The 14,692-nt window shown below is 29.5% G+C and overlaps 1 protein-coding gene across 4 annotated transcripts; it reads right to left on the bottom strand.

Annotated features, from left to right (window-relative positions):
- Positions 1–4,167: 4,167 nt before the first annotated feature.
- Positions 4,168–9,135, bottom strand: LOC137808157 (S-adenosyl-L-methionine-dependent methyltransferases superfamily protein). Of its 4 annotated transcripts, none has more exons than XM_068609122.1 (7): positions 8,737–9,135; positions 7,257–7,942; positions 6,520–6,730; positions 6,050–6,332; positions 5,413–5,799; positions 4,962–5,039; positions 4,168–4,767 (listed from the first exon to the last, which is right to left on the bottom strand). In XM_068609122.1, exons 2-7 carry the CDS (start codon positions 7,899–7,901, stop codon positions 4,530–4,532), a joined length of 1,842 nt encoding a protein of 613 aa, XP_068465223.1. In that variant the 5' UTR covers positions 7,902–7,942; positions 8,737–9,135; the 3' UTR covers positions 4,168–4,529. The 4 variants fall into 4 exon arrangements, with proteins under 4 accessions (XP_068465223.1, XP_068465221.1, XP_068465222.1 ...); XM_068609120.1 differs by having other exon boundaries at positions 7,257–7,928; positions 8,737–9,129; XM_068609121.1 differs by having other exon boundaries at positions 7,257–7,928; positions 8,688–9,036.
- Between the last annotated feature and the right edge of the window lie 5,557 nt (positions 9,136–14,692).

Genomic DNA, 14,692 nt, shown 5'->3' with positions numbered 1-14,692 from the left:
AAGTTGCTAGATTCTTTTGATTTAATATCTAAATCTTTAGAGGTTTACAGAGAATCTCATGTAAGAATTAATTTTAAATAAAAGTTTGAAGAGAGAAATTTGGTACACATTTAAGAATTATGTGAAATTAGAATTTAAAGAATAACACAATTGATTTTTTAACCAAATTTAATCCTTTGTGAGTGAGTTTCAGCAATTTATTTAATTGATTTCCAGTAATCGAAGAAGGGAGACAATTCCAGAGTTTTAATAATCAATGAATGAATGAATGATTAATTTTAAAATTAGAAAGAATAAACGGACAAAAAGGGCAGGCGAAAATCAGACATTGGCCAAATTATTAAATCACAATTAAATCAAATTTGTACTAAAGAAAGGTGAAACTAAAAATAAAAATAAAAATTTAAAAGTTGCAATTACAGAAGAAAAACAAACAAACAAAATAAATATAGATATATGAAGTCTAATATTAAAGTAAAATACAAACAAATATATTTATTAAGAAATAAACTTTAAATCTAACTCAATTTTACAAAATTATTTATAAAATAAGATTTATATTTATTTATGTAATATGAATTTTTTATCTTTTAACAATAGATAATAAATATAGACAATAAATGAAAGCAAGGCCTGTAATTTCTAAGATCCGATAAGTCTCTAAAATGTATAATTAAAGATGAAACTTATGTTTAAAATTAAAAAAAAAATAGTCAAAATTGTGAATTATTCAACTTAGATTGAAAGAGGGTGTTAGAAAACGAAACTCATATTAAAGGTTAGAAGAAATAAAAGAGTAGGAAAAGGCAATTATGAGTTCAAAATATATTTTTAGGCAAACAAAGTTACTCAAACTAAAAACCTACTAACTTATTTGCTTTCTCTCACTACACACACTATAAATATCTCATATATTTGACTCCTTTTAATTATATTATAAGAAAAGGTATTTTGTTTAGATTAGTTTAAAAGCACGAGTGATTATTTGAAAAATGACATACTTTTAAAATCCAAGTAAACCATTTTTTTAAAAACTCAAATAAAGCTTTAAAAAAAGTAGGAATAGGTTATTGCGTTTGTTTCAATTTAAGGGCAGATATATGATAATTTACTTTAGAATAAATGATATAACCTTTAATTATTGGGTTTGTCAACATCAAGAGGACAAGTAAAATATTGTAGTTTATTAAGATCTTTGCTGGCAAAGTTGATACACTTTTGTCCTTAGTTTTCATTCATAATTGATACATTTTTGTCCACTATATATATTATTATAATATTAATAGAATAATTGATTTCCCAAAAAAAAAGCCTATTAAAAATACAGGGACTCCTCCACCTCTCCTTATCCTTGTAGAAAAATCATTAAAATTAAGTGGTTCATATTAGAACTTGATTTTCTCGTTTTTTTTTCTTTTGCAAAAAAATAATAATATTAGAATGAAGTATTTATTGAGTGTTTGAAGTCTTATTCAATAAAAAGAATGAATAATATTAGAGTAGATATTTAAAAAATATTTCAACTCTTATACAATAAATATAAAGTACTAATTAATTCTTATTTCTTTCCATGTTCTATCCGTCATCCTACTTTAAAACATACTTTATAAATATGTGACTTGTGACTAATCCGTTATACCAAAAACAACTTACGTAAGTATAATATTCTTCATTATAATTGCAATATATATCAACAACAACAAAAATTGATATTCTGCGGGATGTGAGAAGGAAAGTGGTAACAAATTATCTTTCTACTATGATTATATTTCTCATGCCAGCTATACTGTAGAGGTTTTAATATGTTTGGTGAAAAAACTAATCTACAATAATTAAATTGACATAGGACATAGGATGGACATTGTACATACAAAAACTAGAGATGACAAAATTAGAGTAAGAGAGCCTAACTCTAGGTATTTAATGTGACAACCATACCTAAACATTTAGTTATACCATACAAAAAACCTCTTGTACATCTACCCTCCCTTGCTTGAAAATGATATTATTCTTATGATTCCAGAGCATCCAAACAGTTGTTATCCACACTCTTTTCCATATTTCATTTTTGTTTATCATTTAGTTCTATTAGATAGAAATGATGAAATGGATCCATTAAGTTCTTATGGTGTACAAAATGAATTACAATCCATTTATCACACATATACTAAACAATGTATGATTTTTTACATTCTAATAGGAGGTGTGTAACAATTTTATCTTCTAGATGGCAAAATCCATAGTGAGTGTTGGTAACCCTGTCCTTTTGTACAACGATTGTACTTTAGTTGGGACTCTACCATTCAACAATCGCCATGCCACATGTTGAGCAGTAGGAGACACCTCTGTGCTCCAATATAGAGTAACCACTTACACTTTGTGTTGTTGGATTTTGTTGTTGACTACAATAAGCAGATTTGACACTATATTCCCCTCATCTCCTCCCTCCTAATCATGTGAGTATTTTTTTCTCCCCTAAAATTTGCCTGAAATCTAATTCATGTTGTGTTCCCCATACAAATCTCCAAAGTTTCCAACTTAAATTTCATTCCTATGTTTGATCACACCATCTCCCTAACTTTTTACTTTCTGAAACTACATATAATTTAGGGAATCTATTTGGAAGGGGTACTTGTATAATCTAGGAACCCTCCTAGAACATATTTTTATGTTCCCATTTCCAATTTCTCACTCTACATTATTGTTAAACTAGTTCATTTACTCATTCTCTCCACACACTTTTCTTAAATCTCTCCACAATACTGACTCCTCTCTAGTTCCTTTTACTTTATCTAGACTCCTTCATGACCCACACTTAGAATCTAGTATTGCTTTCCACAATCCCTAATTTTCCATCCCAACTCTCCATTTTCATTTAGCTAGGAAAACAATGTTGAACCTCTCCATGTCTTATTATATATCATCTTCATGAGAATTATTCCTTAATTTTTATATAATTTTTTTTTGACAAAAATAACATATAATAATAGTTGAAATTCTTAATATTAGGGAGGGATTAAGAAAGAATAACAAACAATATATTTTATACTTGGTTTATAATCAACTTGTGACTAGTGAAATCATTTTAAAATATTTTAAAGAATAATTAAACGTAGTCCAAGAGTTAAGTTAAGAGTGAAACGTTCTTTGTATATTTTACTACTAGACATGCCACTAGACAATACTTTTAAAGTTTCTAAGATATTATATTTTTTTCTTTTTTATTTAATATTTTCTTCTTAAAATACCAATAAGATTTGTAAGAAAATTGTAGGAGGATATAATATTATTCATAAACGAACTAGTTTAATCATAAAAAGAAATCTTATATAAAGGCTAAAGGGCACATGATTTTTTTTTTCTATGCCGAACACCTTTTCATAAAGGATCTGGCTTAAAAAAACTCCTAGACTCATAAAATTTTGGCAATACTATTTGCACCTTTATAAATATATATTCTGAAATGTGTATTTAAACTATTTTTTCTCAGTTTCACATTATTCTCTGTAATAAGATTTACCATTAATTTTCATAAGCTTAAGATCCATTCCAAATATTATTTGTAGAAGTGTGAAAATTAAAATAGTCTGAAAAGGCAGGGTTCAAAGGTTTCCGGAAAACAAATCCAAACCTTGCCGGGAAGTTTTAGATTTTAAATTTCTGAAAATAATACTCTAAAACATATTTTAAATTGTTCTAGAAAATTTATTGTGTAATAATAAATTTTATTATGAGATGTTTCAAAACATACTCCAAAACAGTTAAAAATCAATTATTAGAAGATGATGTTGTGGGTGGAAGAAACATTGAGGAATAGAAGAGCATACGTTAATTGTTAAATGTCAATTACCCGCAAGACACATGCCTCTGTCTTAGGATGTGGTGGTACTGTGTCTGAGACCAACTAGTACTATCAAAACAGGCAAATTCTTCCCGTGGAACATGCACCTGGTCCATTTTTAAAAAAATTGGAAAAGCAAATCTGAAATACAAACAAGTCCCTTTTTTATTTGTTATTTCACGTGTAATCAGGTGCAGGTTCAGATTTGCTCAGATAGAATAATTAATCACTGATATAAAATAACAAAAATACCCTATGTTTTAAATAAGAATGGCGGATGCAACTCAGAATGAATCCATCAAGATAAATCCCAGTGGAGTTTAAAATGAACACAAACAAACATTTTAACTTGAGAGAATAAATAAAATTGCAATATCTCAATGTTCCAACGATACCAATATTCATCTAAAAACATCTTGGGCTTAAAATATTCGGGGAGCTAAACTTGCTGAACCATATCCTTCAAAATTAATTTAATTAAGACTAATCAGAACCATTTTATCTACAGTTCTACACTTGGTATAAGGCAGACGTAGAATAAACTCCAACATTCTATTTTCTTTGCTCTACTTTTCTTCCTCTCATTGCATTATTCATAACTTTTCTCCATTTCTTCTTTGCTTTGGGTTTAGGCCTTGAATGTTACTACAGGCTGAGGTGTAAGTTTCAGAGCAGAACAATAGTGGTTTTATTCCTCATTGGATGAGTCTTTTTTGGTGGTGGCAACCCAATACTCTTTCACTGCAACCAAAATCTTCTCAGGCACAAGTGGGCCATCCTCATGATCCACCATTTTGGCTTCCCATCTCATCCCTCCAACAATTTTCTTAACCTTATTAAGAACATCAACCTCGTCCCGGATGATGATTGCTCCTTCAGGCCTTAGGATGCGATCCATCTCTAGAAGGATGTCTTCTAGGTTGCATCTGTTAATCAAATTAGTAGCAACATTTTCATTCAATGTCCATTTTGGATGACAGGATCAGGAATTCTAGTTTCAATGCCAATTATGTCAGGATTGGAGCGATTAAAATATGAAATAATTCTTGATGATTTTTATGTTAGACACTAGAATCCACAAACTATGATTAGCACATGAAAGAAAAAGGAAGAAACTTACTTGCCCCGGTACAAGCTAAATAAACCATTAGCATGAATAAGATCGTATGTCCTTGGATATGTAGAAAAGCCTTCACACCTGAAGAAAGAAAAATAAAGTCATTGCAATTTCGTACTCCATAATTTTCTTTCTCCAATAGGCATATATACATATATATGTAGGGAACTTTAATTGCCTGTTGATATGTCTTTATCAGTGGAAGAAACAACCAGAGAAATATTGAATACTTGCTTAATTTAATAAAAAATAGAAAAATACAATACAGTATTCATACAGTATTCTAACAGGAAGCCTATGTTGCATTACAGTATTCATACATGAAAAATCATATCATAGCCATTCATTTCAGTTTAATGAATAATTTTTCTGGTAGTAAAGGAAGTCAATTTGCAAGGAATTTTTCATGAAATTGGAAGAATCCTACTAAGTTAAAAAAATTTTAGGAACATACCAGTCATGATAAATGCCAATCAAACCTCTCTCGTAGACAACACCCAAAGTGTTCTCAGCAATTGTGGGAACAACATTCATCACCCAAGACTTTGGTGAATCAAGTGCAGCTGCAAATCCTCCAAGGCCTGCATTCATGTCCATCAAATTCCGATATCTAGTAGTGCCAATTAATTGATTAATTCTTTTGTAAGAATTAACATGCTTTTTCCATAACTTGTTGTCTTCTTGATAAGATTTAGCTGTAACCCCTGGTACATTTCCCTGGGCTATTCGAGGAGGGACTGCAAAAAGCCTAGCAGGAAACTTCTTTAATTCCCCCCCAGCGACTTCATTTTTGTTGGTTACCTCAGGTAAAGGGGTTTTACAGGCCTCCATTTTTTGGTACCTGTAAAAAGAATCATCGAAACAAGAAAAATATTCAACACAGACGAATTTTAGAGCATGGCATGAAGTTATTCACAAGCTCGTCATTCTCCAAAATTGTGAATAACAAATAAAAAGAACCAGAGGAATAGTGTTTGAGGTCTTGTGTAACTATTCATTATCCAAATCTCTTCAACTACATATGATTGGCAGTGACTACCTGTAAGGATCATGATGCCTGAATGAAGTGCATAAAGATAAGCAAGACTTACCACACATCATCAGCATTAGCTAAATCACATAAATTAGAAGACTTTCTTTTGCAGGATTCAGCATTTATTTTCTTTCTCCAAATAGCAATATCACCCTTTTCATACTTCTTTTCCCAACAAAGACTTTCAGCTAACTCCTCAAGTTTTGTCTGTTCTGCCTTCAAATCTTCCTTGGATCGCTTCCATGTTTGGTAGTATGTTTTCCAATTAATTGGGGGGCCAGACAAAATCCAGTATCCTCCTGGTCTTAAGACTCGATCAACTTCCATTAGATACTCGCCCTCTGCATTCAATAAGGGGGAGGACGTTCATAATTTTTTTAAGCAATTGCATTGGCATATAGGACAAAAGGATGTCAAATTTACAGACATGCATTATTTTGTTTGAAAGTTCAGATGTTTCATCATCTACACAAGAAAAGGAGAACAATATTCCTGATCATCATATTGGCTATCCAATTTAGCACTGACCATTTGAAGTCCATGGAATTAGACATCTAGAACACTGGGCCATATCAAAGGCTCTTGATGGGTATGGAAGGCGGATGGAGCCAAGGACACCAATAACAGCAGGTACGCCTCGTTCTAGAGCAAACTGAACTTGTGCTTCATGGTTGTCCTTTGGAGCAAAGGACATAGCCAACACATTTCTCTTTAGCAAGTAGGCTCCCCAGCTTGCAACCTGTATAATTTTCACGTTATATTGATCAAGCAATCACAAAGCTATTGAAATTGTACCTATTGAAACAAGTAACCTGTGCAAGCAACAAAATGGCAATAGATTATGAGTATACTCAAATTATATACATGAAAATGGAGAAATTTGGAATAGAATAGACAAAAGAACATTATATATATATATATAGATGGTCAGCATGATGCTCCCAAGTAGTAGCCATCAGAACTAATTTCTTTCTGCTCAAATGCATCTCAGGGCAGTTATAAGTATTCTAGAGGGAAGACTTCAAGAGAATATTGGCACAAGAACTGTGAAAATGTACACATTTAACATGAAAAAGTAATCTGACCCTTTAGTTAAGAATCTTCTAGAGGGTAAAGGGAAAAAGTAAGAGTGTATGCATCTATAAGTTGAGTTACAGAGCTTCCTGGTCTCAATCTACATCAGAAGAGCTTTTTCCATCTAGTATGTATCCTTAAACTATAAAAAAAAATACTATCAGAAGGATAAATTAAACATTAAAACTTACCCCACAACCAGTGTCCAGTGCTGTTCTGACAGACCCATCTGCAATTGGAATAACTGATGCAAGTTCATCAATATATGCATCTGCTCCTTGAGGAAACATAGTCCCTCCACCGGGAAATTTAAAAACATTTCCCTGGAATTGCACCCAATTTTGAACAGCCTTCTCCACTGTCAGGCTCTTGTAAGGAACATTAGCGTAGTAGGCATAATCACGGCTTTTGGGCCACGGAAAAGGAGTTGTGTACCCTTTAGGAGCTGGAATGAGGCAGCGCAATTTTTCTTCTTCAGCAGGGCAATGCCTCTCCCTATAGATCATGTTTTCTCTTGGGAATGTCATTGCTCGGTCTTGCTCTTGGCAAGGTGTATAATCTCTATATTTTACATCACATGGCTTGAATACTTTAGCTTTTGGCTCAGAAGGTTCAACAATTTCTACATCATTGTGATGGGATTCAAAACTCAAATTGGGTAAAACAGTGCAGTCTGTCATCAGCTTATTAACTTTCAAAGCAAGGTTGTCTCCCTTCCCAGACCCACTTCTTTGCCATGCTCCCAAAAGATAAAAGAAACAGCACAGACCAAGCACAGCAAATATTGACAGTGGCCTTCGTGCTCTATGCCCAGATGGATTAGTTTTAGAACCCATTAATTGGCCGGTACTACCCTCTCAACCCTATGCCATGTATACTGAAATTAGTGAGTGACAAGTTACAGTATATCATCACAAATCAAGCAATCCACCGAAATCGAACTAACAATTATCTAATCACAAAGAATTTATTAGTATATATTAAAAAAAAGGTAGCACTGACTTATAATTATAAGCCAGTTTTGGGGGCACAATTTCTAGCACGGAAAGACCTATATTCCCCACATAAACTAAATGAAAACCAAATGAAAGGAAACAACTTTAACTCTCTTTCAACCAAAGTTTCATCAGAACTTCGGGGTTTTTTTCACAAGCATGCAAGCCGATCTAAAATGAGATTGCTAATGAATTTACACAAAGATAAAGGCAAATTTTTAAATCAGAAATTGTTTGCCACTATTAACCGATCTTCACAAAATCCAAAAAGCCACTTTAATCTCCTTAGAACACTCTCTCAACCCCCAATCTGAACTTTTTATCCGAGTTAGCTGATGATCTAAAATTACATCCGGCAAGAGATAAAGCTCACAAAAATTGAAACTTATGAGCACACATGTGAACGAACTCAGAAGATGAACAAATTAAGCTGGAAGGTCGCAACTAAATCCAATTACTTTAGCAACGACATAAAGATTATTACAATAATAATAATGACACAGCCAAATAAATGCTATGTTTTGGCAAAAAGAAGAAGAAGGAAGCAACAGGAGCATGGAAATATCATTTGAGAAATGACCCAGAAAGAAAAGTATGCTGAAAAATGAGTCTTTAGTTCTCTTTCACCTTCTAGATCCAAATCACTCAAAAGAGAGACAGCAGCAAGGTGAGTTACCTGAGACAAAGAGAGTAAGAGAGAAAGAGAGAGATGGCAGTGTGTGTGTTTCAGTGGAACAATGTTGGAAAGTGACTGCTGAATGGGGGATGAAAAGGGGAAGGGAAGGAAAAAAATTGAGTTGTGACAGTTGGAGTAGTGGAATACATCAATTTTGGCTATTCACCCTTTATTATTGCCGACAGACCGTAACATAAACTCATTACTGCTTGGTTTTTAACTTCCTCCACTTGTTTTTGGAATGTTGTGTTCTCACCCCTTCAAATACATCCAAATCCAGAACTTCACACCATTTGGCCTGCAATTCTCCCCTAAGCACACTCAATTTATTGAATTCCAGTGCTCATGAAACTTTACCCAACCAACTCAACATATCTTACTAATTTATCTTTCTTCCATAAGTATTTCATTTACTACTTTTACCCCTTTTTCAACGACAAAAAATTAATAATGTCATATGTTAGGATATTCAACATCTTTTTGCTGTTTTTTTACCACTTTAATTTTTTGTATAGATCTTATCCAATGAAAAATTATTATGAATCACAAAATTTTCTCTTTAATTAGTCAACTTGTTTAATATCTTTTTATATTTTTTGAAATTGCAAGTGGATTGGGTTTTCATTCACAAATAAAAAATCTTTATTTATTTTTTTCCACCATAAAAAGATATTAAAAAATCTTGATATTCTATTTATATCACTATTTGCCGAAAAAAATAGTTACAAATCTTTTTTATGTCTATAACTATCTATAAATATTTATGGGTATTTTTTTTATCTTTAAATAAAATTCTGTTAAAAAATTACTTAAAATATAAACTTTGATAAAAATTAATTCAAAATATAATTTAAATAAATTTTTATTAGTATAAATAAATCGAGAAATAAAATATAAGTTTTAAGAAATAATTTTTTAAAATAATTTCAATTTCATCTATATAAATATAAAATATACATATATAAAGTTAAATTGTAAAAAAATATTTAATAATAAATATTTTTATTAATAATTTTATTTTAACCACTTGATTTATTTTTAAAAGAAATATTTAAAAAAGTATTCATAATAATTAACAATAACAAATATCTACATGTAAAATGCCACACATACTCACATACTCATATTTATTAAAGCTATTAATGTCTGTTACAAATTTTAAGACAAATATCAGGTAATAAAAAATAGTTTCTACCATACCAATATTGTCATCATTTGTGACATTGGATAAAAACTAATTTGTCTTAAATAAAGTAGGAAATAGATCTACCCAAAATTCAGGGACTCAAACATATCTTTTCAATTAATAAAAAAATAATATTAAAAATATGATTAATAAAATTGATTAATTGTAGTCCTTAATGAGACGACGAAAACTAAGTAGAATGATTTGCTTGGAGACGCGTGTACATTTAATACGAGTCAAGAGAATCCAGAAAAAGGTGTGAAGTGTTGGATCTTCCAGTAGCATACCTCTTGGAAAAATTAACATATATTCAATAAATTAATTAATTGGATCTTATAAAATAAAATATTATCAAACGCAAATTTAGAAAGTACTTCTTCCATTTCATATTATATATCTTTTAAGATAATATATGCTCTCTTATAAAAATTATTGATTACACAAGTTATTATATTATAAAGGAGTTTTTTTATTACATAGTGACCTTTTAAAAAGATTGGAGTATGACTACGAATCCTTTTACTTATTTAGATTAGATATTGTAAATGAAATTACTATTACAAAATTGATAAATATTATTTTAATAAAATAAGTTAATACGATAAATTAAAATACTCTGAGAGATATATAATATGACATTATTTGTCTTGATAGTAATTTGCTTCCAATAGTTAATTTGGTGTGATATATTTTAAAGGTTAAATAAAATGTGACGGATAATTAATACTTTTAAATAGACAATAATAATATTACACAATTAAATTAATTTATTATTAATAAAAAATGTATAAATTTAAAGGTATTAATAATATATTTTAATATTTTATTATTTATAAGTTTTATCTGTAATACCTATAAAATAGTTTCAGTTTGTATTTTCTATTCAATAAAAACTCGCATATAACTTATTTAATAATAAAAACATATTAAAATATATTATCAGTTTTTTAAAAATTTATCATAACATTAAACGTGTTGATGGTTTTTTTTTCTTTTGTAAATTGAACGCCAAAGTCCCTAAGAATTCACTAAAGGGAATATTTAAGAATCATAAAATAAGAAAAATACACAAAATAAAACTTGTTAAGCTATACTAATCTCCCCCAACTCCAACCTTCATTTATTCTCACTGTTTATTTTTAGAATAATAATTATAATTTAGAAAAGTTGGAAATAACATTATCTTATTAAAATATATAATGTGATAAAATTTATATATCAAATTACAGCATCTAAATGTGGAAATTAATTTTATTTATATGACTTGAGTTTTTAAAAATTAATTACCTTTTTAGTTTATATTTTTTTTAATTTTTAATTTTCTCTTTAAAAGGACTAAGATTTAAGTTGGAAAATGGACTAATCAACCTATTTTGACACGATTCTTCGTAAATATATGGAGCCAAATTATAATGAGAAGGGATTGAAAGTCTTAATCTATATTGTAAAAAAAACAGGTTGACATGCTAATTCATTGAATTTTTAATTTTTTACTTTTATTTTTTTTAAGTATATGTATGTGTTAAAAACACACTCATTTTTGAATTTTTAATTTTTAATTTTTTTAATTTTTAATTTATCAACTATAATATCTCTAGTTAAATAAATTGAGAATACTATTATTTCAAGTTTAAGTATATGTTTACATATTAAATTAGTCAATTGCAATCAATGTTTAAAACTTCATTTATAAACATTCATAATTTAAATCAATGTATAGAATTTAATTTGAAGACTTTCATAATTTAAATTATATTCATACTCCGTATTTGCACCCATCACACTTCATAACACAAATTATCACAATACTTGATTTTTCAGTAACGTATAATCTTGAAATATTTTTTAAATATGTATCAGATAAATATTTAGTAATATTTTTTTTTCTATGATCGAAAATACATGTTATCTCTTATTAATAAATATAATATGTCTTGATTTGAATAACTTATTTCATAATTTTTTAATGATTTTAAAAGACTTTTATCTATTTAATATAATTATGTATTCATTATCAATAATAAAAATATATTATGTTCACTTATATATTTTACTTAAATATTTAAAATTCATATAATATATGAAAAACTTGAATGTATATATATATATTATTACCAATAATTCTATGTTTTATATAGTACTAATTGTATAAATGTTGAAAAAATTTGTATTGATTTTAAGATGAAATTGAGGTCATACATTTGAGATAATGTATGAGTTGTTGTTTGATTGTGTATTAAGTATAAAAAGCCTATGTTGTAACAAAGATCCTCTAACTTTAGTGATTGTCTAAGTCATATAAGCTAAAACATCAAGTGGTGAGAAACTGATGAGAGAGTTTATACACACCATGACCCATTGTAGACTTGCAATATTGAATTTTTGAACTTACCATCATCCATTTTCTTAGATCGGTTTGTAAATCTAAGTCTTTGGTATTAGATCGAATGTTATCTAGCAGGGACATACTTAATACGGGTCTTCAAGAAGACATCAATTGATACTCCCTTTATTGAATATCCTTAATGTATAGATTTATGTGTGATTTATATGATTGTTGTATACTGCCATTTGAATGAAATTGAATTCTTGTGGTTGATAGATAAATTTTGTGTGTCTATATTTGTATATGAATTTCAAATTTAAATGTTTTTTTTCACTTATACTTTCATATGTTTGTTTGTTTTATAAATACTCTGTACAGATTATTTATTGGTTTCACAACATAATAATTAGTAATTTTTGGGTGTGAGATCTGTGGGTGCAATAGAAATAGATCAAAGATACACACATTATTGCATGTATTTATGTTTGGAATATAAGACATTAAGTGAAGGAAGTAAATAATAAACAAATTTAAACTTGTGTTTTGAAACCATACTGGGAAACATCACTTGCTCCAAGGAATGATAGTTATTTTTCATCATAACTAGGGGTGATAAGCGGGCTGGTTCGCTCCGCACTTGGTCTGCAAAAAGCGGGTCAGGTTGCCCCGCCCCGCATAGAATTTGCGGGCTGATTTTTTAGTATGTCCCGCATAAGGGTTGACTCACGGATCATTTCGCATAAGAAATATTTTTTAAATAAAAATTTTGTTTTTATTTATTTATTTATTTAGATGCATTGAATAAATGATCTCATAATATTATTTTCACAAGACTTGTGTAGTTAAAAGTTATTAAAATTTTTAGAATGTGAAATACGAGGTTACATGAAAAAAATATGGAGGTGCAGAATTTTTTTTTATATATTTTAAAGTTATGCACGTTATGCGGACCAACCCGCCCCATCCCGCCATTAACCCACGCAGACTGTAAATTACGTAGGACAGGTCTAAGCAGATCAGTGAGTTGAAATAAGAAATTCGTTCCGCTTTTTTTAACGGGCCGTAGACTAACCCGCACAGCTCGCCCCACTTTGCCACCCTAATTATAACTAGATTCACCGTGAATTTTTGCTTACATGAATTTGATGTTGCGAATCAGAAATAATTTCATTAGAACCATTATTGACGTTAGAAGTGGAAGCAAAATGATTGCTTCGCATCATGATAAATATAACACAAAAAAGAAGATAAATAACACAAAAGGAATAAATGGTAATTTCATGTAAAAGAAGATACGATGAAAGTATTATACGTGAAATAATGGTCAACAAATATCTCTCACTTGGTTTAACCAACTCTAACATGTACCACTAACTTCCATTATTGTTATTTATATTTGCTAACTTAACATCTTAAAGAGCCTAACAATGGATATTTTTCCCTCCAAGCAAACATAATTCCTTCAGAACCAAAATCTTGTGCTTCATAACCTTCAATTTTGAGCATCAATAAGGAGTGTGTGTTGTTATAAATACTGTGTCATGGGATTAAATTAAAAGTTGTGGTGTGTGTGTGATCTTATGAGATTTGAATCGAATGACAGTGACAACAATTATGAGAGAATGATGGTAGTAGGTTTTGAAGGGCACATGTTCGTGAACTTCGTTGACTACAAGGTGAAGGTGTGGCAGAGGAAAAACTAAGAAATAAAGACGCAGTTAAGGGGTTTTGTTCGAAGGAAAGAGTCATATGACAATAATAGTGATGGACCAATGATTTAGAATTTCAGACAAAACGACAATGTTTTTGGAGAAAAAGAATGTGATCCAAGTAATGGAGTTTTGATTAAACACACTAGAGTAACATGAGATGAGACGACAATAACAGAGAAAAAAAAGTAAAAAATTAAGAAGAAAAGTAAAAAAAGATACAAATAAAAACTAGTAAAAAAATAAAGAAATGCAAAATATAATACAAAATATGTAAAAAAGAGAAGTAGGTGCATATTTATATATAGGAAAAAAAATACCTTTACCTACCGTAAAATTTATATTAAATAACATTCACATAACTCTAATTTTAAAATAGATACTCATCTCTATTATTAATAAAAGACATTCATGTTTCCTATATTTTTTAAAAACACATATATCTTGCTCACATTTTTAATAAAATTATTTAATTTTTTATATTTTAAAATTTAATATTTCAGAATATTTCTTATTTTACTTTTCGTTAATAGGATTTTAAATAAAATAAGAAAAAACATACCTTATAAAAAATTTAAGAAAAATAAATATTATTAATAAAAATATAAACAAGGTAAATAATTGTACCGTCCCGCCCCCGGGGCGTTGACCAAAGTCAAAGTCAACGTCGGGGCCAAGGTCAACATGTGGCAAGACCCTGCGAAGGGGTCAAAGAAAGGAAATCAACGGAATAAT

Source organism: Phaseolus vulgaris, chromosome 3 (genome assembly GCF_051622355.1).
Source record: "Phaseolus vulgaris cultivar YP4 chromosome 3, ASM5162235v1, whole genome shotgun sequence".
NCBI classification, from domain to species: Eukaryota; Viridiplantae; Streptophyta; class Magnoliopsida; order Fabales; family Fabaceae; genus Phaseolus; species Phaseolus vulgaris.
This window is presented reverse-complemented; position numbering and strand designations above follow the sequence as displayed.